Genomic DNA, 26134 nt, shown 5'->3' with positions numbered 1-26134 from the left:
TCAGTGACCATAAATGCTCTAGAAGTCCATTTAGCCTACCATGAAACAAGGAAAAATAAATACATAAGAAATTCATTGTCATCACCTTCAGCTCTATTACCAACAGAACATATGCACCTAAAACTAGTAACTTTCTCAATATGAGCTTATTCCTATGAATGTTTGGAAAATTAATTCAAAATATATGCAGGAATTATTTCTGCTGGAGATTAAACAGTTTGTTTTTCCAGTATCATACTATAGAAAGAGGCATCCTACTACTCAGTAAGAAAACACCCAATATAAAAATTGACAGAAGACATAACAGGCATAGATAAAGAAATACAAGAAGCCAGTAAATTTCATCTGTAAGACTGGCAAAAATTTAGAATGCCAATAATATCAAAGTTGGCCAGACAGGGACTCAGGAAATGACATAGACTATTGGAGTACACTGGAATGAAATGGGAGTTTAATTGGTATAGCCACACTGTGAGGCAATTTGGCAGTTTCCATTAATATTGAGCATGCATGTATCCTAGCTAAGCCTTAGCAATTCCGTGCTTTGTTATTTACCCTACAAAAAGACATGTGCACAGGGAAATTTGTTTGCAAAAGTTTGGTGCAGCTTTCATATATATGTGAATGAAGTGAACATTGTATGTGGGGAACAGCAAAACTATGGCATACGCATTCCCTGGAAACATAATGAATCATTCATTCCATGCAATCATTCCAAGGTTATTAGAAGTAAATCTTTATCAGTTGACATGAAAACTCCAAGCCTTATTAATGTATGAAAAGGACAAATTCAAAACAACACATAAAATACAAAACCATCTTATAAAACAAATAAAACAGTTTGCATTTTTTTTTTTTTTTTTGTCTGTGGGCACAGACATATGAAGGTATATGCATAGAAAAGTGTCTGGTGGGATATACACCCAACTCACTGTTCCAGTCGCCTTTGCCATCAGAGGAAAGGAACTGGAGAAGGAGGGAGTATTCAAAGGAATTTTAGCTTTATGATGCTGTTATTTTTTTCACCTGGGGTGTTTCTGTATTACTGACTGGATTACAAATTAATATTTAAAAAAAGGAAGCAGGCAATTTGGTGTGGCAGAAAAACACCCATTAGGCTACAGTGTAAACTTCATTCTGCTAGTTACTGCTTTTGTGTTCTTGGGGGAAAGCCACAATAATCCTGACCTCATTATCATTGAAAGCAAAGGGGATATATAATACTTGCTTCAGAAGTATTTCGGAGGTTTATATGCAATGAAGTATCAAATGCCACATGAAATTAATAAAGTATTAGTACAAGTAACCAAGCATTTCAGAATTTAGAAATAGGACAAGAAGCTCTTCCCTGCTGGTACGAAAGTATCTTGGAGCAGAAGAATCACTGATAATCAAATTCCCTTTTTGGGAATTACCTAGGACGGTAGGTACAACCTAGGTTCTGTTGCCAGCTTTGTTCCTTCTCCAGGTGGTGACCTCAGGAAAGGCCCCTTCCCCAGTCAGGGTCTCATTTTCACTATTTACTGAGGAAAGGGTTTCATTCTGCATCTTTTAAGAGCATATCCAGTCCTGATTGATCCTTGCTGATTCTGAGCAATCACTCTCTTCTAAATTGGTCATTTTAGAAAAGGTACAAATGAAAAATGAACAAAAGACAGTTCTCTAGGTGCTGCTTCCTTCACATAGGATTGGAGAAGCCTACCCCATCAGTGTCCAGCCAGGAGCAGGAACATAGACTCCAGCAACCTTCAACACAACGTAAACCTCCACACCTCAACTACTCAGGACAAGATAAAGACCACTGAAAACACTGATAAAGAAAGTGACAGGGATTGCCTTCATTCCATTAATTCCTACAGAGTATCTAGGAAGAGAGGCAGTTAAATGATCAATTACTACAGGGTGACAAGTTCTCTGATGGATGACTTCATGGAAGATAGGAATTCATAGCAGAAACACCTCACCCTGTCCAGAGGCTCAGAGTGCTCAGGAAAAGCCTGACTTGGGTGGAGACCTGATAATGCATGTAGTTACCGAGAAAAGAAAGGCAGGATGAAAAACAGCATGGCAAAGGTTTGAAGGGTAGAGAGAACACATTTGTTTTCCTTGGAATGGAAGTGCTTTTGCGGGCAGCACATTTGAGAGATCATTTGCAAATAGCTACTAACTTTGAAAACTGCTAGGGATATTAGATACTGTCTAGTTCTAGAATCATGCATTGTTCAAACTGGTCTTATCTGGCTGCCTCATTTCATACATAGAAGAGCCAGAGCAATTTAGACATGTTTCCATTGTTAATGACTAGTGACTGAGACCACTGCAGCTCAGTGAGGAGCATTTTGCCCAAGGCTGCCAGGACACAGAAGTCTAAACTGGCCCAGAATGAGTGTGTACACTTGCATCACCCAACACTTGGACACAACAAACCTCACCTTCTGGTGAGGGATGAAGCGTCATACCCAGCAAAAGAAGACAAACAAAAAGCAAACCAAAACTCCTGAAAATAAAGAGAAAAATACAAATTATAATAAGAGCTCTGCAGAAGAATTCCCGTGGCTCCAACTATGCTAATAACACCTGCAGAGGAAATTTCTTTTCCCCATTTCATCTGACCCTTTATTTTGTGTTTCTTCTTAAGTTGTCATTTCTGATTTGAATACAAATTAGCCCACTGTAAAACTCTAAAACCAGTCTCAGAATAAAACCCTATGTAACTAGAAAGGCAGAGACCCTCCAAAGAAAAAAATCTGGAAGGACTCAAGAATGAAGCAGGCTTCTGCTCTACTGAGGCCTGATCGGCTGTGGAAATCTATCACAGGATGCCAAGCTCTCCAGGGACTCCTGCATGGAAGGATTCAGAACACTTACTCAGAGAAAGCCGCCCAAGTTCAATCAGCAGCCAGAGAATAAGAGGCCCTTTGGACATTTTGACTGTTGGCAGGCCCCAGGAGTCAGTCTGTCTGTCCAAAGCCCATTTCTTATACTCTGGTTAGTGCTGACAGGGCAGGACCTTTTAGTTTCATTTCTCTTTCTGCCTCATAACCTTCCCTTTCCTCCCTCCTGAATAGTCTCCCTCAAGAGATGTATGATAAAATGTGCTGAGCTCTTTCTCCTGACCACCAGTGTATGTGGAAATGTGTGGACTGATAGTGAGGTTGCACCTGTATTCCTTTGTCCGTACGTATCAAAGGATTTCCTACCCTGTGTGGTAGCATCCATGCATGTGCTTGTGTGTATGTGCATGTGTAAGCTATGAATGAGCTACAGTCCTTCCCACTCCTGTGCAGCTTGCAGTAAAATGCAATGAACTCACCTCATTGGCTGCTATTTAAACATGGACTCCTCATAGGGGCCAAAGGAAAGTTAGACTGGAAATGGGCTCTGCTCCCTTTACCTGGTTCACCTGGTTCTCCATCACCTGGAACTTTGGCCCCTTTACTCTGATAACTGACAAACAAAAGCAATCAACCATCACATAAGACAAAATCACTATTAGAATTTACTAGACAAGGAAAGAAGAATTCAATAGAGGAAGCATACCATGGCCATTACAGGACATGCTCAGGTAACAAACAACCCCAAGGTCAAGACCCAATTCTACGAGTTTTTAGTGAAGTCTTCATCACCTAATGATGAAGAGCATAAAAGATAGCTCATGAACCAGACTATAAGGCTTGGGTGAGATGATAGCCCTCTGGACTCTATAGCTTCAGTGATCTATCCAAGACCACAGAACCAGTTAGAGGAGGAATCAAATCAAACAGATATGTTTTCTAACATAGATTTAGGTCATCGTCATTGGTTAATGAATGTTTAGTTATATTCCAGGCACTCTACTACATGATACAGATGTATTATTTAATTCTCACAACACTAAGAAATAGGTATTTTTTCCCATTTAACAGGCGAGGGAATGGAGGCTTAAGGGAGCTACATAAATGACATTGACAGTCAAGAAGGTGAAAACATGACTCAAGCCCAAGTGTCCCTGATCCCAAATCCATGCTCTTGATCATGACACCCTCCTTCAACCTGTGGTCCTTAGGGAACCACAGCTATGAGACACACCATACCAGTGGCCGGCCAAATTATACCCAGCTCCAGAGAGGGAATTTAAGGAAGCACAAATGCTCTAGATTTAAGAAAAAAAATCCTCATTTGATTGTAACCAGCCAAATGAGTCTCAGACCTTCAACATTGCTCATAGTAAAAGTATTGGTGAAAATACAATACTGGATGAGTCTCTGCACTCAGAGAATCTAGTAAAACAGGGGGAAGGGATGAAAATAGAAGGATTCAGAGAAAATGTTCCCACTGACTACCCACTGAACTGTGGGATCCTCTTCCTAGGAAGCTGGGAGAGTTAGTCTCCGGACAAATTGGATAGCCCTAATAAAACACTTACAGATATTCATATTTAGGTGTTCCCCGTTAATACCAACAAAATTCCCCTTCAATAAAGCTACCAGTTCATGAGCCTCAGTCATGTATACAGCATTCCTAATTAGTTTTTAGTGTGTCTTTTAAATATGAATAGGCAACTAAGGATCAGAGACATTTGGGGAAAATATTCAATATGAAAAAGATACAAAGACAACACCCAAGATGACTTTGTACTCACATGTCTAGGAAATTGATTGGATGACTAGAAGACCTAGTGGCTGGACAGGTACCCCTGTGCCTCCACATGGCCTTTCCACAAGGCATCTTGGGCTTCCTTCAGTATAGCAGTCTCAAAGTAAATGAGTTTCTTACATAGTATATGGTTTTCTCAAAAGTGAGCATTCCTCAGGGCTCCTGGGTGGCTCAGTCAGTTGAGTGTTTGACTTCAGCTCAGGTCATGATCTCACACTCCGTGAGTTCGAGCCCCATGTCAGGCTCTGTGCTGACAGCTCAGAGCCTGGAGCTTGCTTCTGATTCTGTGTCTCCCTCTCTCTGACCCTCCCCCATTCATGCTCTGTCTCTCTCTGTCTCAAAAATAAATAAAAACATTTAAAAAAAAAAAGTGAGCATTCCAACAGACTCAGGAAGAACGGGCAAAGGTTATGACCTAAACTGACATGTGATTCAGTATTATTTCCACTGCATTCTATTGGTCAAGAAGAAGGCCATCCCAGGGGCACCTGGGTGGCTTGGTTGGTTAAGCATCCAATTCTTGATTTCAGCTCAGGTCATGATGTGAGATTGAGCCCTGCATAGGGCCCTGTGCTGAAAGTGCAGAATCTGGTTGGGATTCTCTCTCTCTATCCCTACCACTCCCCTGCTCCTCCACTCACATGCACTCTCTATCAAATAAATAAACATTAAAAAAAAATAGAAAGCCACCCTGGATTCAAGTAGAAGGAACAATACAAGGGTGTGAGTAGCAGGAAGTGCATTGGAGGTGAAGGGGAAGCATCTTTGCAGACTTGTTACCACAACAAGCAAACCAGGCTGGAGCGGAAGGACAGAGGAGTAAGGCTGGCGGTGGTAGTGGTGAGCGTAACTGATAGATTATCTCATGCATTTAGGTATTTTGAAAATAGATCAAGTCGGTCTTTGATAGAAAGGGCTTGAATCATTTAAGATGAATTTTGATAAACACTTGGGAAATTAAGAAAAGGAAAACAGTAGACAATTATTACAATCAGGAAACACTAAATATTGTACATGAAAGAATATGAAATTACAGTACATTTGCTCAATTGGAAAGATAGTTGTACAGTCATGATAATGTAAACTCTAGCTACTAGTTTAACACAAAATTGTGATAGGAGTACATTGGGAAGATGGGCAGAGAGGAAGGGAAATGGGGGTACTCACCCTTCAGGAGGTCAATAGACAGTAATCAAAATGGTCAATCAAACAGTAACAGTAAAAGCACATTATTAGTAATATGGAAGGAAAAAAAACAGAAGAAAAAAACTCAAAAGAGTTTACATTTTATGGGAAGGAATAGGAAAGGTATTGGCTGTTTTTTTAGTTATAAGCCTTTTATAATAATTTTACTTTAAAAAATGTGTATATTGAGCACATCTCACATCTAGATCTTAGTTTCTAAATACCACTCACCAATAAAAGGAACCAGGCTCCTTGGAGAAATTTCTGGTTCTAGGACTGGGGCAGGAAATACTTAAAATGAGTCTGGAGCATCTTGTGCTAGAAAGTCTGAAAGTGCTCAAAAAGTAAATAAAAAGTAAAATCCACAATGATGTGATTGTTAAATGGACACAGGAGGCAACCAAAAAAGCTACCAATGACCAAAGCAGGAACAACCCAAGCAACAAAATAAACTAGAACTGGATTATAGCCCAAAGTATAAAATTAATGTTGATACTGATACAGTGATCAAATCAATAAATAAGCGAGGAAGGAGAGACAAATCTTCTGTCCAAAAACATTCCAAATAATTTATGTAGTTACTTCCTCCTCAAAGGAAAGGTAGAACATAACTCCTATCCTTAATTGTAGGCTGAACACAGTGACTTCCTTCCCAAACTTCCAGTAAAGACAGTAAGAACAACTAACTTTACAGTGGAGAGATCTGGCAAACACTACCTCTTGCAGGTGATCAAGGCCAGCATCAACAGAGACAAGTCATGTTGATGGTTTGCACCCTTGACATGATGTGGTATAAATGGTACTTTACCCGTGTGGTAAATTCTTCCCAAGAAACATCATCCCAGTACAATTATGAGAAAAACCATCAAACACAGCCAAACTGAGGCAGATTCTACAAAATATTTGACAAATACTTGTCAAAATGTCCAATGTCATGGGGCTCCTGGGTGGCTCAGTCATTTAAGCATCCAACTCTTGATTTCAGCTCAGATCATGATCTCACGGTTTGTGAGATTGAGCCACGTGTTGGGCTCTGAGTTGATAGCACAGAGCCTGCTTGGGATTCTGTTACTCCCCCTCTTTCTCCATCCCTTCCCTACTCTTTCCTGTGCATGCTCTCTCTCTTTCTCTCTCTTTCTCTTTCAAAATAAATTTTAAAAATCTTAAAAAACCTGCCAAGGTCATTAAAAAACCAAGGGAAAATCTGAAAAAATGTTACAGCCAAGAGGAACCTCAGGAGACATGACAACTAAATGTAATGTGGTATCCTAAATAGGCTCCTGGAAGAGAAAAAGGCCTTTAGGTGAAAATTAAGAAAATTTTGGACTTTGGTCAATAATATTAATAGTATTAATATTGGCTTATTAACTGTTACAAGTATACCATTACCATAATGTAAAATGTTAATAATAGGGGAAACTAAGTGTGGGATGTATGGGAACTATCTGTACAATCTTCATCATTTTTCTGTAAACCTAAGGCTATTCTAAAATAAAGCATTTTGAATGCACATATGCTTTTATTTTAGAAATGCAAATTTTAATAATAATTTAGTATCTGTAAGGGGTCACACACTGGAACGAGAGGCTAAGCTTGGTTATCCTCTCTTCCTAAGTTAGGGTCCCTAGACAGTCTTCATCCTAATATTGGATGCTCAATTTGTATTACTGTATTAAAGTATATTATTCTTCAGAGAGGGCCATAGCAGTTTTAGGTAATTCATGTCTTTACCACCTTCCTCTACATATGGAGGTTTGCACCTGGAGAGCCGGTCCTCCCTCATTTTTAGTCAGTGCAGTTTAGATGGTATTGATTTCATTCATGGTCATGGTGTTTGGATCAAGGATGAACAATTGATCCGAATAAAGCCAAGGATACACAACCTTGACACATTTACTAGAATTTTTGAGTTCTAGTTCCCTATTTTCCACTGATTTTTCAGCTATAAGGATACGGACCTGGATCCAAAGTTATCCATTATGCCACTAATGGGTGAAGCCTGCCTGATGAGAGAACCAATTAGGCAGAAGGCAAGTGGAGAAATAGAGAATCCTAGGTCCTTGACAAGGTTTGAACCTCTGAAACAAGACATGTCAATGTGCCAACAAATGTCCTTTTGAAATAAAGCCCGTTTGTGTGGGGTCTTCAGTCATTTGGAATCAAAAGACCTATGTTCTTAAATCTAGAAGAACTTCTATATCATGGTAATTCAGATGGATGGCTAAGGTTTTTCCAATCATAAGAGTTTACACAATTATCTGGCTCAACTGCGTGCTTCACCAAATACCTGCTTTCACCCTGACCTTTCAATCATTCAGCAAGTGGCTTGTCAATCTATTTACTTTTGGCATGTGGAATTCTGCTAGGTTCTGGGGATAAAGACAAATAAGGCATAGATCCTACTCTTAAGAATATGACAGTTTCAAATTTTAAGCAGAGGAGGTATTATTTAAATTACTATTTAAAGATAAGGCTGTTGGAAGCCAAAAGATAAAAGACTGTTAAGTGATATGAAGAAAATAGAATCCATGTTTTCTAATAAAGAGTTCTTTGTGGTAAACAATACTTCCTTTATGGTAAATGAAGTTAAATGTAATCCCACTCATTCATTTTTATTTGTTCATCTCTTCATCAGTTATAGAAGAGTTCAGAAAACTATTGCCCATTGACCAGATCCCACCCACCACCCATCTTTGTAAATAAAGTTATATTGCAACACTGCCATGCCCATATGTTTACATATTGTTTATGGCTGTTTTCATGCTACAATGGCAGAGTTGAGTAAATGCAACAGATACTGTATTTCCCACAAAGCTAAAAATATTTACCATCTGGTCTTAACAGAAAGAGTTCACCAACCTTTGGACTATATATGGAATTCATGCTATGTGCCATGTACTGTGCTAAACACTGAGACAGCAGTATGAGACCAGCCACTCTTATCCTCAGTAAGTTCACAAGCTTGTGCCTCCTACTGGCAGACAAGCAAGTTAATAGACAATATAGCATGGTGTGATAAGGAAAGGACAGAATAGCAAGGGAATGTTGAGAAAAGATTCCTAGCCCAGTCTTGAAGATGGAAAAAGAGAGTCAAGAACACTTTTTAAATATAGACCTCAAGGATATTGGAGAGGATTGGGGCAGCATAGAAAAGAATTTCCAGCAGGACAAAGAACATGTAAAAGCTCAGTGACTATAACAGCAAAGCATTTTAGACTAACTGAAGAATTTAAGCTTCACAGATCTTTATCATAGTATTTAAAAGGAAATGTAAAACTTAAATGCTCTGACCAAAAAAAAAAAAAAAAGTAAATGAACAGATAAAATAAAACAGGGCTATGTGTAGACTAACACTGAGACAATGTAGTGATCTGAGGATTATGATTGGTGTGTGTGTGTAAATTTCTCTATGGCTAGACCTCAAATCAGGAGGGAAGAAGTACAAATGAGGGGATGGGGACACAGGCCAAGGGCAGATCATAAAAGTCCTGATCAGCCACATGAAGGAGGGCACTGTCTGAGGGCCAAGAGGAATCCATCTTTTGTGGTGATTACTGAGCCTGTTAGTAAAACCTATAAAAGAAAGAATTCCACAAACGGGAGCATTTTCATTAAAATGTGCCTAGAACTAAGTTGTCACATCTCTAAATCTCCTCCAGCTTTGGCAGTTTATGACTACATATTCTGTTAGGTCAGGAAATGACTTCAACCTGGGAAAGGATATTTTCTGAGTTCTTTTATTGAGGTAGAAGGACAGCCTCTCTTGCTCATTGTCAACCATGGGAGCCTATTTAGCAAGCTCCCTCTCACTCTATGACCCCTGCATCAACTTCTTTATTTTCTATGGGATGGGAAATCGAACTGCCTGGGTTCCATCTTGACCACATACTAGCTGTATGGCTATGAACAATTTACTCAATGTCTCTGTGCTCAATTAACCTTCTATAAAATAGAGATGGTAGTACCTATATCTTGGATTGCTATGAGCACTAAATGAGATGGCCTATGGAAAGCATTTAGCAGAGTACCATGCAGATAGTGAACCCCCAAAAATATTAGTTATTATTCAAGTAGTTATTATGCAGGTAGAGTTAGAAGAACACAAAAGACAGAATGACCTATTGTAGTGGATATATCTTGTTGTTGCCTGTTCAACATCCCTTCCTTTGTGGAACCAACCCTTTTTTAATCTATATGGATCCAGTCTGGCATATGATTAGGGTGGGCATATGCCTTAGGTATAGCCATTCATTTTAACCCATTACCTTGTGGGGACTGATATAAGGCAAAGAAAATAGACTGGTTTGCTTGTCAAAGCTGATTCAGTCAGAGACATGCAGATCCATGGAATCTTGAAATCTTGGGGGGAAAAAAAGGCAAGTAAAGAAAGGATCACTAATTTACTCATCATTCTAAAGCTTGATATGTGTGGTCACACCTCAGCTTTCATACTTCCTTCCAAGTAGTCAGTTCTACTTCTGTACAGCCCTAGTTGTTAGGGAAATAAAAAGGAATTAATATTCACTAAATTGTGGCTATGTGCTAAGCACTGTGCTGGGTGTTGTTCACACATAATCCCAACAAATATAAAAAATATATCTTTTGAACTACAAGGAAAAAGGGATTAAAATACAGCTCTTCTTGTCTAGTATGTTAGTTAGAACTTATTTGAGGACAAGAACAGAGGTTCACTAATATTGCCCCAAGGAAGAAGTAACTCACGACAAGAGCACACATGGTCTGGAATCAATACCCCGTTAGGAATCTCCAAGGCATCACTTTCTCTGCTCTTCTTTTAGGTATCTCTGCCTCTCTCTGAAACTCTCCCCATGACCAACTTCCTCATGGTTTCAGCTTGCTCATGGTATGTACTATACAACCCAGCCCCAAATCCTTTCAGCTCAACTCTCAGCTCTCTGAGCTCACTGACTTATTATCTCAATTCTAAATTCCAAATTCTTGAAAGAGAACTCCAGTCCCCTAAGTTCTCATTTTCTATGGTAGGCCCAGGCTATAGTTCAAAGGCAGATTGGTAGTTGGCTATCCTAGGATCAGCCTTGTCCATGAGGAGAAAGGGTCCACTGTGCAGAACTCAGTCATTCCATTTGTAATTTAGGAAATTGGAGCTATGGATGGGGTACAGTCCCTCAGAAGTGGCTGGGGTAGACAGGCAAAGACTAAGAACTGTAATACAAATAAGAATTTGTGTATTAGTTGGTCACCAAAATAGTCCATTGAATCACCTGGGAATCCATTCAACTGTGCATAACAGAAATTTCAATCAACAGAAGCCTAAATATTTAAGGTGTTTGTTTTTCCTCTCATAACAAGAAGTCTGGATGTAGGCAACCCAAGAATTCAAAAATATCTCAAGGACTTAGGCCCATGTTGTTTGTCACAACAAGGACATGGAAGGGTTAATATACTTCCAAACATCGAATTCATCTTTGGGAAACGGAAAGGAGAGTCATAGTAGCTTTCAAATCATCATTCCTTGACTTTTATTTGGAAAGGAATGCTCTTCTAAGCAAATTCCCCTTATAACTTATTATCCAGAACGAGACCACCAGTCAACACTCAAATCTATCCTATTACATATTTATGACTGGTTTCAACCAATTAGGGCCATCTGCTGAGCTTCTGGTAGGGACCTAAGGTCTCTGAAATCAAGAAATTGAATATACTGGTTTCCTGCGAAAAAAATTAAAGAAGGAAATTAAAAGAAGGAAAGGCTGTTGGTTGAACAGCAGATAGCATCTTCTTCAACAGAGCGCTCCTCTAGGACAAGGGACTATGTATATACATCCCCTGCAACTGGCCCCATGCCAGGCTTCCAGTAGATAACTAGTTCTTGTTGAGTGAATGAATGAATATTTTGACTTATTAAAGGGCTAAACTGATGACAAAGTAGAAAAAAGACGAGAGAGGCTGTCAGGAGACGAAAATATTTCAGAAATCTCCATGAGACCTTGTCTCACCTCTCTGAACCTCAATTTCTTCATCTTTAAAATAGGATTGAATAATCTCTTCACCACAGAGTTGGTTTAGGGATTAAATGAGACTACTTATGGGCAAGTTCTTTGAAATCATGAAGAATTAGGAATATACTGTTTTGATTTATAAGCTATGGAAACAAAGATAGGAGGAAGCTGGCATGAGTCAATTGGCCTTATAAAGTCATCCTCACAAATAGAAAAGGAGAAATGATGCCTGGGTGGATACATGTTCTGACTGGTTCAAAAAGTCATTGTTACATGGATTTTATCCTCTAAAGATGAAAGAAAGTTTCCATCTGAATAATATGGAGAGTGCTGAAATCTTGGAAACCCAACTCTTGTTTTTTCTGGTAAGGCCAAAACACAGGTTAAGAAATTGAAAGTGGAAGAATTAGATGTAAGAATGAAAAAAGTACATCATTCAACTTCGCTGGGGATATCCTAGTTGGCTCAAATATAAAGAAATAACTATTTCCAGGTCACATTATATTGTAGAAGCTCAGATAAATATAACTGGCTGCCTTTGGCAGTTGAGTTCAATTTAATTTCATATAGCTTAGTGATATTTTTATATATATTCCAGTTATCTTCCAGGCATATGGTGAAGTAGCACACCCACCCCCATGATGTTAGATATGGCCACAGGACTTGATTTGGCCAGTGCCTGTGGGCAGGAGTGTCATGGGTCACTTATAGGTGGAAGTCTCTATCAATTGGCATACAGTTCACTATTTTCCCTTCCCCTGACAGAGAAACTGGCTCCAAATAGTGAAAGCTCCACAAGTGGGGGTCCCTGAGTGAGAATGACATCAAGCAGGAACCCCTCCCCCAAGGACACCCAATAAAAGCAAGCAAAAACAAAAACAAAATTTCATTGTTCTAATCCACTAAATTGTTTATTTGCTTAATCATAGAATAATGCACCATATCCTAATATCATCTCAGTCCTGTGGAAACAGCAATGAGAAGTGGGTAAGAACATTCAGGTGAGGCAATCCACGATAGGAGGCTCTGATGCTTACTAGCCATATGGCTACCATTTACCCTGCTGTAGCCTTGCTCTTGTTCCTGTAGCAGTCTAGATCTGTGGCACTCAGATCTGGCTACATCTTAAAATCAAAAGAGAAACTTCTAAATAATATGCCCAGGTTCTACCCCCAGACATTTTGATTTCATTGGTCTTGGGTGGGACTGAGGCATTAATATTGAACATCAAATGTGCAGCTGGGATTGAGAACCACTTGTCTTTAATTTTACTTACCTCATTCATCTCTCAACATTCAGATTGAATAGTCTATAAAAAGTCTTCCTGAATTCAAAGGTCCCACTTGAGTTTCAGTAGTAAGCTGGGCACATCTTATCTCTGTAATTAGAACATCATAGTAAGATTATCCATGTCCATATTTACTTTCTAACTGGGTATTAAATCTCCTAGAACACAGGGACTGTACTAGAATCTTCTTATGCCACTACCTCCTATCATACTATATATCAAAGTATATACCCAATAAATGCTTATTTACTTAAACAGAAAACAAGACCACTTGATTAAAACTAAGAAACCATTGGTAATCTTTGAGAAATCATCTGTAAGAGAAGGATAGAATAAATTGTAATAATTCTACACTGAGAAGTGAAGGTAAATTTGGTTATCCATTTGAGAAAACAAAACTGGAGGTATCATGATCCCAGGTTTCAAGCTATACTGCAAAGCGATAGTCCTCAAGACAGTATGATTCTGGCACAAAAACAGACACATAGATCAATGGAGCAGAATGGAAAACCCAGAAATTGACCCACAGCTATATGGTCAACTCATCTTCAACAAAGCAGGAAAGAATATCCAATGGAAAAAAGTCTTCAACAAATGATGTTGGGAAAACAGACAACGAAATGTAGAAGAATGAAACTGGGCCTTTTCTTACACCATACACAAAAATAAATTCAAAATGGATGAAAGACCTAAGTGTGAGACAGACAAAATCCTAGAGGAGAACACAGGCAGCAACCTCTTTGACCTCAGCTGGAGCAATTTCTTACTAGACACATTACCAAAGACAAGGAAAACAAAAGAAAACATGAACTACTGGGACTTCATCAAGATAAAAAGCTTCGGCACAGTGAAGGAAACAACCAAGAAAACTCAAAGGGAGCCTGCAGAATGGGAGAAGATATTAGCAAACGATATATCTGATAAACAGTTGGTATCCAAAATTTATAAAGAATTTATCAGATTCAACACCCAAAAACCAAATAACCCAGTTAAGAAATAGGCAGAAGATGGGGAGCCTGGGTGGTTCAGATGGTTGAGCATCCAACTCTTGGTTTCAGCTCAGATCATGATCTCACAGTTCATGAGTTTGAGCCCTGCCTCAGGTTCTGTGCTGACAGCTTAGAACCTGCTTTGGATTTCTCTCCCTCTCTGCCTCTACCCTGTTTGCACTCTCTCTCTCTCAGAAAATAAAATAAATAAATGGGCAGAAGACACGAATAAACAATTTTCAAAAGACATCCAGATGCGTGAAAAGATGCTCAACATCACTTATCATCAGGGAAATACAAATAAAAACCACAATAAAATACTACCTCACACCTGTCAGAATGGCTAAAATTAACAACACAAGAAACAACAGGTGTTAGCGAGGATGTGGAGAAAGGGGAACCCTCTTGCACTGTTGGTAGGAATGCCATTCTGGAGAACAGTATGGAGGTTCCTCAGAAAACTGAAAATAAAACTACCCCATGATCCAGCAATTGCACTATTAGGTATTTGCCTAAAGGATACAAAAATACAGATTTAAAAGAGTACATGCACCCCAATGTTTATAGCAGCAGCATTATCAACAATAGGCAGACTATGGAGAGAGCCCAAATGTCCATTGACTGATGAATGGATAAAGAATATGTGGCATATACGTATAATCAAATGAAACAAAATTAAAAAAGGAAAAATACATAATATGTAACATACATACATACATACCAAAAAAAAAAAAAAGTTTGGTTATCTATTTGAAGATGTTGTCTTGACACAAGAAATAGACAAGATGATGACAGTCAAGAGAACGGGTTATTTTTAGGATGGCCAAAAAGCAGTTTTTGTAGCATTTGTAGCGTTGTACAAAAGCAGTTTTGTAGAATGAGTTATTTTTAGGATGGCCAAAAAGCAGTTTTGTAGCATCATTCAAAAGGGGAAATGTGTTTCCGCAGAAAAGTTTAATTTTTGTGAGTCAAAGATTCAGAAATAGAAGAAGGGGGTAGGGGAAAAGCACTGGTGTACAGAATGTTGAGTGGCTCTTCTAAATGGTGTGATCCGGGTGATATGTTTTCTTTCACCTCTAGCACGTACTCAATAAGTATTTGTTCAATGAATAAATTTTCTTTGTGTGAGTAAACATGTGCACTTTTTCACAGGTGCAGAGTTAAGTCCACCATACAGCTTAACATCAACATGGTCTGTTACACATCCTCCTATTTTCTCTGTTATCTACATACCTATCCTAACTTTTTCTCTAATGTATTGAGTATATATAAGTATCCTAGATATGTAAGTATCCTTGAAAGATGCATAGTATTGATTTGAATGTTATTTTTTAATTTATAAAACATTTTGCTATAGATTTCATTCTGCTTCTATTTTCATTTAACCCTATGTTCTTAAGATCTGTATTACTGTATGTACATTTATCTTATAGCTTCTAATTGCTGACTATACCATTGTAGGCATATCCCTTATTACACCCATACAGTCTCTTAATGATGAATATCTGTTTGCCTCCAACTTCTCACTAACACAAACAAATATTTCAATGAACAATCTCACACCTATCTCTACATGGACCTGAGAAAGGGTTTCTTAGGGATAGGTACCCAGGAAAAGAATTGTTAAATCATAGGCTAGTCACACACTTAATTTTTGTAAGTGCTACCAAGTCTTTCTCCCAATCAACTGACCAGTTTTGCTCTTACCAGCTCTGCATGAGAATTCTGTTCCCCACATCCTTCCTAATGATATCCACCCCCCTTTTTTTCAAGCAGATTACAAATTCATACTAGGGAATCATTTGTAATGATCCAACCAGAAGAAACCAAATGGAAATCTGGAGAAAAACGAAGGTACCACCAACAAAGGGAGCCCTTTTCTCGTCCAGTAAATAAACAACTTCTGAATCTCTTGTAACCTGGACCAAAGAATCAAAATTTGCAAATCAGAATAAATATCTGGGCGGCTCTGGGCTCTGCTCAGGAACAGCTAGCTTCAGGGAGGGGTGAGTAACTATATCCTTCTTTATAATTTTTGCCAAGCTGATGAATGTAATGTGTTACTTTGTTCCCTTTAGATTTCTTTTACTACTATGAGCTTAGTCTCCTCTTCACATCTGGTTAACTGTTAACGTTTCTTCTCCTTCAGTGAATGGACTTCTCTTATCTTTGCCCATTTTTCTATTTTGTGTCTGTGTGTGTTTATGGGTATGTTCAGTATCATCTCTAAACATTACAGGTAATGTCTTCTGCTCCATCAACTCTCTACCAACTTTGTCCATCAAATACTTCACTGAACTGAAAGTCTTAATAATGATTTATTAAAACGTATCAAGCTTTATCACTGTGACGTCTACTTGGGAGGGTCTTGTTTAAGAGGTTTTCCTTTTTGCCACTCCGAGATCACTATGATATTTGTCTATAGTTTTTTCACTAGCTTTATAGTTTGGTTTTGCAATTGGTCTCTAATCCCTCTGGAGGTCACTATTATTTATGGTATGAGATAGAAACCTAACTTTATTTTTTCTATATAATAAGCTAGTTTTCTCATTACTTTCCCCTAAAAATCCATCCTTTCTTCATTGGTCGGTGATGCCATCTGTATTGTATGTTATGTAGAATATTAGGCAGGTAGATAAATGTACTTGGATGTGTGTATGTTCTGTGTTATTTATTCTGTTTTACTGGGCTTTTTGTTGGTGTTCTTGTCCTTGTGCTCTTATTACATTATTTAATATGATGGCTGGGCAGCAGGCTCTGCTATTAAGAAGAATGGTTCTGAACATCCCGCTACCTTTGGCGTTTATTTTTATTTATTAGATTTGCTATTTTATATTTTATACTTCCATGAAAACTCTAGAATCAATTGTTGAGTGCTTAAATAGAGTCCATAAGGAGGATGGGGGGAGTGGTGAAATAGGTGAAGGTAGTCAGAAGGTGCAAACTTACAGTTATAAATAAGTTCTGGGACGTAATTTACAACATGGCCACTGAAACTAATAATGCTATATTGTATGTTTGAAAGTTGCTAAAAGGGTAAATCCTAAAACTTCTTACCACAAGAAAGAGATTTATAACTGTGAGGTGATGGATGTTGACAAAACTTATTATGGTAATAATTTTGAAATATACACACATACTAAGGTATGTTGTACACCTAAAATTAATACAATCTGACATTGCAATTCTATCTCAATAAAATCAGGAAAAAATATCATGTTGGATTTTTATTGTAACTGGCCTAAATGACTGATTTATTAAAAAAGAATGGATATATTTACAAATGTTAAATCATTTCATTCATTAGCTCGGCACATCAGGTTGTCCTGTGTTCCTTAATAGAGTTTCAATTTTTTTTTCATAAAAGTTTCATGCATTTTTTATTAACTACTACATACTTTCTTGCTAATGTGATTTATACCTTATTTTATATTTTTCAGACAATTTTTGCTGAAATAGAGACTACTTTCTATTTTGTATTCAGTTAACATAGATTACCTTTCAAAAAAAAACTTTATGAAATAAAAGGGGGTAACAGACTACATGTGAAAACTTTTTCTTTGTAGGAACAAGACTATTTCTTTCTCTAAAACAGGAAAGAAAGAAACAAGAAAGGTTAAAGAGAGAGAAAAGGGGAGCGGATTGAGGGAAGGAAGTTGAACAGGTCATTTCTTGAATGGAACTAGTCCTGAGAGGTTTACACTGTACTCCATAAAGACAGAAAATACTTTTCTCCTAGAAAAACCAGTCCAGTCAAGGAAATCAAGGAGTGAGTAGGGAAACAACTCTTTTCAAAAAGCATTACAGAAGCCCAGAACTGAAGAACTCGATCTTTAGAGGAAAAGAAAACAAAGATCAAAGTGAAATCTAAACATTATATTCTCCACCTACTTCCTCATCTATAAAATGAGGAGACCGAACTCAATGATATCTAAACTTCCTTCTACCTCAGGTCTCTGAAAATACTTTTTTTAGAAAATGAAGCAACAGAAGTGGAAAACAATTTTAAGTGTGAATTAATCTCTCTTTTGACTTTTTTATTCCACTGTTTTCTTTGGCAAAGAGGATTTGAGAAGAGTAATTCTTTATGGGAACTCAAGGGGAATAAGTTTAGTTCATATAACTGCACAGAGACCATTTGGGAATGGACACTTTTAGAGAGGAACTGGATTATTTTTACCACTGTCATTTTGGCCAGTTACTGAATTGGCTCTTTCTCTGACATCAGCTCAGTCCCCACTCTAATATTGAAGCTCTTTTCAACTGGCTCCATGCATTTTAAGAGTTTTCCCTTTTGGGCAGAGAAGAGGAAGAGACAGAAGTGAAACTTCTGGAGTTGCATTGCTAAAGGCAGCTTGTTCCTTGCAGACTCTTTGCTGCCAAATTTTTACTCCATGTTCCTCTTTTGTGAGGTAGGAGGGATTTTTTTCATATCAAAAAAATATTTGAGACAAAGTACAAAATTCACCACCTAAGCGTCTTACATAACAGACCTATTTCTTCACTCAGATGAGTTCCATTTCTCATTTCCACAGCGAGACCAATCCCCTCACCCACATCTCTAGGGTATACTTGGAAAGAAATCAAAGTTACACTTTTAAAGAACAGCAAATCTAAAATCAAATGATTCATCTCAAAATGCATAAGTATGCTTTACAAATAGGTGGAGATACAAATAAGTTCTTAAAACTGAATATCAGATTATTGCTAATAATAGCACAAAATCTAAAATAACCAACTGTCATGCACCATCAATATAAAAATTCATACTGAATCATCAATACAAAGATTCAGCAACCTCTTAAAAGGATGTTGTAGGTGTGTATTTATTAATGTGAAAAGATCTTCAGGATAGAAGTGGGGAGAATGATCTTCATGACTGAATGTGGCAATCAGGACACAAAGATTACACACAATCTTAACTGTCTTTGCAGGAAGAAACACACACACACACAAACACACACACACACACACACACACACACGAGCCTGCAATGATACAAAAAGCATTAACTATGGTCCCCTCTGAGTGGAGGAAACAGGCAATTGTTGGCTCCTTTTTCTTTACATATCTACATTTTTAAATTTTGTGTACAATTAACTTGCATTCTCACATTAAAACAAAAGATCTAAAAAGAAAGAAAACAAAAAATGAAAAGGCAAGTGAATAGTAGGTGTCTATGTCCTAATCTTAGCATGTCCAAAGTTTCACAGAAGAAGTTTGAGTAAAGCACAAAACTTTCCTAGTGCCTTAGTTTCCTTATCTGTAAAGTAGGAAGAGCTGCCTTCCGCTGGTCTAGAGTTTTTGTGATGAGTCAAAACATCCTCCCATAAACAATTAGGAGTAAGTTAAATGGACACTTGCCATAGACGCAGCAATTTCACTCTTAGATATTTACCCAAGAGAAATAAAACTATGTCAATACAAGTACATCTATGTCTGTAACATTATTCCCAGTAGTCAAAAACTGGAACGTTCACGCACCAAAATGCTAGTCGTCAATAAAAAGGAACAAACTATCCATACGTGAAACAACACTGATGCATCTCAAAAACATTAGGCCAGGTGAAAAATCTAGACACAAAAGATTGCATACTCTACGTGTCATCCAAAGGAAATTCTAAAACAAGGCAAAACTGTAGAGATAAGGAAACAGATCAGTAGTTGCTGGAGGCTGGGGCGGGAAGGAAGGGCATTGCTTGAGAAGAGACACATGGGAACTTGCTGGAGTGATAGAAATGTCTGCATCTTGAATGTGGTGGTGCTTAGATAATTGTACTCATTTGCCAATACGATGTACACTGAAAATGAGTGAATTTTTTTATAGGTAAAATGTACCTCAATATAGCTGCTTTTAAAAGTGCTGGGGGAGAAAATTACACAAAGAATGTACAAACACATTGTAAAATGTAAAGCTCTATAGAAATGTAAGGAATTTTTCTTAAGCACTTGTAAAACTAAACCGAGGACAAAGAAACAACCTTGGAATAGATTCAGCTAACGAAGATTTCCCTTTGATAAATGGGGGAGTGGGTGTAAGCAAAGAGAAAAAAGAGTAATTGTTATCTGCTCCTTTTTTTTTTTTTAGCTGTGTTAAATTTTACATAACAATTCAGGGAAAAAATACATATCCTTTAAGTTATTTTAATTCTTTTCTCTGCTAAATACTTAGTTGGAAAGAAGAGAGAAGAAAGTAGAGAAAAAAGTTCCTGAGCTTCAACCCCAAAACATGCCATTGGGAACCTAACAAAACAACCATTGGATGTTAAATATTTGGAAACCCTTCAAGCTCACATGCTGTGTTTCTAAGGACACTGTAAAGAAATGGACTTGTAAATTACTTGCTTGAGGATTCAGGTTAGCAAGAGGTAGAGCCAGACTCTTCCAGGGGATTAGAACCTGAACACAAGGGCACCACCCCACCCTGCCTCACAGAGATGCTTCCTGCAAAATAAATACACAGTAAGAACCAATGTGGGTGTGGTGATGGGGTCCCGGAGGAGGACTCTTTGGCACTAGGAAGTGAGAAAGGTGGGGCGGCATACAAGAAGGACCCCAGAGAGGAAACGGTGAGGCCTCAGAAGTCAGGCCTTCCTTTCACAGCTGTGGCCTGGCTGGCCTCTAGTGCCCCTTACCACGGGCATGAGGGAGGGCTGTCCACATGACATGGCCTGGACTGTGCCTAGGGTGACTGCCCAGTGTGTGTCAGTCATAGGGTGGGGCATTCACATGCTGAGGGCTCGCTGAAGCTCTGGGTTGAGAAGGAGCAGCTACCAGCCCTACTTATTAAACTGGGGGATGTTTCCATTTTGTTTCTTTTGTTAAAGTTTCTTTATTTATTTTGAGAGAGAGAGAGAGAAAGAGAGGGGGAGAGAGAACCCCAAGCAGGCTCCGTGTTAGTAGCGCAGAACCTGATGTGGGGCTTTAACCCCCAAAGAGACCATGACCTGAGCCAAAACCAAGTCGGATGCTTAACAGACTGAGCCACCCATGCGCCTTACATTTCGTTTCTCATGTGTCTTGTCTGCCTCCTTTCCCACGTTCTGGGCTTCAAGTGTAAGTGACTCCTAAAGCCAGTCATGTGCTGCTTTGCTTCACTCTGCATTCCCTCTTTAAAGAAGGTGGTTTAAAGGCATTGAGGAACCTACAGGAAACCACAGAGGTTCACATCCTCTTTACACCATCTTATTTCTGGGGTGTACATTTAAGCTATTTATTTACATTTTTAAATTTTTTTAATTTTATTATTTTTATTTTTCTTTTGATAATCTATTGGAAGATGACTTCCATTGCTTTTATGTTAGTGTTATTACAAAGGAATGAAAGATCGTTATAGATCTTTCTTTTCTTTATTTCCTACAAAGGAAAAACAAGACAAATAGCTTACTGACCCCAGCACTAATCAACAGGGTTGTGATGTAGATCCTACTACCCATATTCATGCAGGGCGTATCTTAGTTTTGGCGACCAGCTTTTCTCATTTACCACAATATGAACATGGGTCACATTCTCAAATTTGTATTCAAGCACTCTTCTTACTGAATATTTCTTCATGCCTTCAGTACTGGTTGCACATTATGGATATGTCATTATTTATTAATTATTGTGTTTTTTTTTAATTTTAGAGATGGAGAGCACAAGCAGGGAAGAAGGGCAGAGAGAAAGAGAGAATCTTAAGCAGGCTCCACACTCAGCTCAGAGCCCAACATGGGGCTCACTCCAATGACCCTGAGATCACAACCTCTGCCTAAATCAAGAGTGGGATGCTCGACCAACTAAATCACCCAGGTGCCCCTGTCATAATTTATTTAAGTAAGTCCCCTTTACTAGATAGTTAGGTTCTATACCTCAATTTTTTACTAGAAATAGCACTTTAATAACACCTCTTATGAAGTATTTTTCACAAAAATATTGAAATCGGACCTAATCAAGCATTTATCTTAAACTTCCAGTTTACAGGGAATGAAACAATCTGAAAAGCCCACAAGGTGGAACATTTTAAAGAATTACTATCTAGTATTTCAACAAGTCAATGGCATGGAAAAAAGTGAGGAGTCACTATTCTAGATGAGAAGAAAGTTAAAAGACAAAGCAACAAAATGCAGTCTGTTGGTCTTGTGTGGATACTAATTTGGATGAATCAATTATAAACAGACATTTGGGGGAAATCAGTGAAATTCAAATTTAGACTAGTAATAAAGAATTATCACTGGTTTGGGGGGCCTGGGTGGCTCAGTCAGTTAAGCATCTGACTCTTGATTTTGGCGCAGGTCATGATCCCAGGGTGGTGGGATCAAGCCCCACACCAGCCTCTGCACTGACAGCGTAGAACTGGCTTGGAATTCTCTCTCTCCCTCTCTCTCTCTGTCCCTCCTTCTGCTCATGCTCTCTTTCCCCCTCTCTCTCTCAAGATAAATAAACTTTAAAAACAAAAAGAATTATCATTGGTTTTATAGGTGTAATAATGGTGATTACATACAAATTTTATTTCACAGTTTAGAGATGTATAGTGAAATACTTAGAGAAAAAGTATGTTTGTTCCTAAAAATGTCTAGGACTGTGAACAAAGAAATAAAAGTTACAAAGATGAACCAAACTGCAATCATGGAATTGAAAAATACTATAAATAAAATAACTGAAATAAGAGCTTGACAGATGTGTTCAATACTAGAATAGAGATAATGAAGGAGAGACACAGAGAGTTTGAGAACAGATTAACAGAATTTACCCAATCTGAGTGACAGAGGGAAAAAACAACAACAACAAACAAACAAATCCAGAGTCTTAGCAACCTGAACAACTAAAACAAAAGAGTTAACATTCATATCACTGGAGTTCCAGAAGGAGAGGATGGAAAGAGTGGAATTGAAACAATGGTAATAAATAATGGCTAGAAAATTTTCAGTTGGGGAAGAAAGACACTTATAGATGCAAGGAGCTGAGAAGACCTCAAACAAGAGAAATCAGAAAATAATTACACACACACACACACACACACATAAGTCAAATTTCTGAAGTTAAAGACAAAGAAAAAAGTCTTAAAAGCAGCAAGAGGGAATGACTCATTGTTTTGGGGGGAAACACTCATTTGAGTAATAGTGGATTTCTCATCTGACACCATGGAGGTCAAAGGAAGTGACACATTTTCAAGTGATAAAGACACGAACTGTCAAACATGAATTCTATATCTGGCAAAAAGACGTTCAAGATGTTCTCAGATGAAGGAAGTTCTTAATTAACATAAAGGAAATATTTAACACAATTATAAGTGGGAGGAGGTAAAGGGAGATTAAGTTTCTATACTTCATCCAAACTGATAATATATTGACACTAGTAGACTGTGGCAAGTTATGCATGTATTATGCAATAAATAGAGAAACCACTAAAAATCTATACAAAGAGACACGTTCAAAAACATGACAGATAAATCAAAGTGGAATCCTAAAAAACAGCCAAGTAACCCACAAGAAGGCAAGAAAAAAAAGTATATAAATAAAGTATATAAAATAAAAGTATATAAAAAAATCTATAAATGGGAGACCTAGGTCTTAAAATGTATCAAGAGTTACATTAAGTGCAAATGGTCTAAATACCTCAGTTAAAAAAGGAGAGATTAGAAGAGTGGATTAAAAGGCATTGTCAGTTTATATGCTATTTATTCTTCAAACATACACCGATCAGCAAGTTGAAAATAAAAGGATAGAAAAATATACTGCTATGGGCTGAATTGTATTGCCCCCAAATTCATGTTGAAGCCCTAACTTCCAGCACTGCAGACTGTAACAGTATTTCGTCCTTTAAAGGGGTAATTAAGTTTAAAGTAGGGGTTGACCCTAATCCAATATGACTAGTGTCCCTATAAGAAGAGGAAACAGGACACAAAAATACTTAAAGGGATTACAAAGTGAAGACATAATGAGACTTAGCAGCCATCTGCAAGCCAAAGATACATCAGAGAAAACCAAGCCTGCTGGCACCTTGATCTCAGATTCCTCCCTCTAGAATTGTGAGAGAATATATATATATATTATATATATTATCACATATAATATATATAATATATGTTATATATTATAATATATATATTACATATATTATATATATATTATAATATATATTATATATATTATATATATATATATTATAATATATATTATATATATATATTTAAGCCACACAATCTGTAGTATTTTGTCATGGCAGTTCTGGCAAACTAATATAGATACTACGAGGCAAACACTAATCTGAACATTAATCCAAGAAAGCATGAACAGTTATAATACCATCATGTAAAGTATACTTCAGACCAAAACATATTACCAGAAGCAGGAAAGGACGACCATCCAGCAAGACATAGCAATCCTAAATGTATATGCACCAAACAGCTGTAAAATATGTGAAGCAAAAACTGACAGAGCTAAAAGAAATAGAAAAATTCACAATTATAGCTGGATACTTTAAGACCCCTCTCTCAATAACTGAAAGAATAACTGGGCATAAAATCAGCAAGGATATAGAACTTCATAACACAATAGCCAACAAGATCTAATCAACATTTACAAATACCCATCAATAGTGGAATATACATTCTCTTCAAGTTATCACAGAAAATATACAAAGATAGGCAACATCCTGGGTCATTAAAAAAACTTCAACAAATTTTTAAAAGTTGAAATCATATAGGCAGATGTGGGTGGAATCTAAGCGATCAGCAGGACATGGTAAGCCCAGCGTCTTCCTACGCCGCCATCTATAGATGCTGGCGAGGATGTGGAGAAACGGGAACCCTCTTGTACTGTTGGTGGGAATGCAAACTGGTGCAGCCGCTCTGGAAAACAGTGTGGAGGTTCCTCAAAAAATTAAAAATAGATCTAGCCTATGACCCAGCAATAGCACTGCTAGGAATTTACCCAAGGGATACAGGAGTACTAATGCATAGGGGCACTTGTACCCCAATGTTTATAGCAGCACTCTCAACAATAGCCAAATTATGGAAAGAGCCTAAATGTCCATCAACTGAGGAATGGATAAAGAAATTGTGGTTTATATACACAATGGAATACTACGTGGCAATGAGAAATGGCCTTTTGTAGCAATGTGGATGGAACTGGAGAGTGTTATGCTAAGTGAAATAAGTCATATAGAGAAAGACAGATACCATATGTTTCTACTCTTACGTGGATCCTGAAAAACTTAACAGAAGACCATGGGGGAGGGGAAAGGAAAAAAAAAAAGAGAGGGAGGGAGCCAAACCATAAGAGACTCTTAAAAACTGAGAACATTCTGAGGGTTGATGGGGGGTGGGAGGGAAGGGAGGGTGGGTGATGGGTATTGAGGAGGGCACCTTTTGGGATGAGCACTGGGTGTTGTACGGAAACCAATTTGACAATAAATTTCATATTAAAAATAAATAAATAAATAAAAATAAAAAATAAAAAAAGAAATCATATAGAGTAAGTTCTCTGTCCACTGTGAAATCAAACTAGAAATCAATAACAGAAAGATACCAGGAAAATCTCTAAATACTTGGGAACTAAACAACACAGTTCTAAATAAACCATGTAAGGGATAAACCACAGGTATCTACCCCAAAAACCAAGAGCACACTTTACACACTGTATAAATTAGCCAATTTGACAATAAATTATATTAAAAAGCAAACAAACAAACCATGTATCAAAGAGGATCTCTCAAAGAAGTAAAAATACATACATACATACATACATACATACATACATACATACATTGAGCCGAATAAAAATCATGTTGGAACTTGTGGGACACAGCTAAATCAATGGGGAGAGGAAATTTTATAGTACTAAAGCATACATTAGGAAAGGGGGAAAATTTCAAATCAGTAATCTAAGCTCCTACCCCAGAACATGCACAAAGATGAGAAAAATAAACTCAAGCCAAAAGAAGGGAGAAAATAACAAATATAGAAGCAAAAATTGATTAAATCTAAAACAGAAAAACATTAATGGAAATTAGTGAAACAAAAATCTGGTTCTTTGAAAGAACAATGACATTGAAAAACTTCAAGCAATACAGATGGA

The 26134-nt window shown here is 37.7% G+C and overlaps 1 protein-coding gene across 5 annotated transcripts in view; it reads right to left on the bottom strand.

Moving 5' to 3' along the window:
* The window catches only part of TIMD4 (T cell immunoglobulin and mucin domain containing 4), a 39602-nt gene extending 28852 nt beyond the window's left edge, over positions 1–10750 (bottom strand). Inside the window, exons 1-2 of one of the 5 annotated variants that reach the window (XM_042948443.1) lie at positions 10543–10750; positions 10086–10179 (exon numbers count right to left, since the gene is read on the bottom strand). Coding sequence is in view for 1 of the 5 variants with exons in the window: in XM_042948441.1 (XP_042804375.1) it covers positions 2869–2926 (58 nt within the window). In the remaining 4 variants the exon portion in view is untranslated. Of the gene's footprint in view, positions 1–2868; positions 2939–10085; positions 10180–10542 lie in introns of those variants that run through there. The other 4 variants (XM_042948455.1, XM_042948450.1, XM_042948460.1 and 1 more) reach the window with 4 other exon arrangements.
* Between the last annotated feature and the right edge of the window lie 15384 nt (positions 10751–26134).

The sequence above is a fragment of the Panthera leo genome, chromosome A1, assembly GCF_018350215.1.
Source record: "Panthera leo isolate Ple1 chromosome A1, P.leo_Ple1_pat1.1, whole genome shotgun sequence".
Classification (NCBI taxonomy): Eukaryota; Metazoa; Chordata; class Mammalia; order Carnivora; family Felidae; genus Panthera; species Panthera leo.
This window is presented reverse-complemented; position numbering and strand designations above follow the sequence as displayed.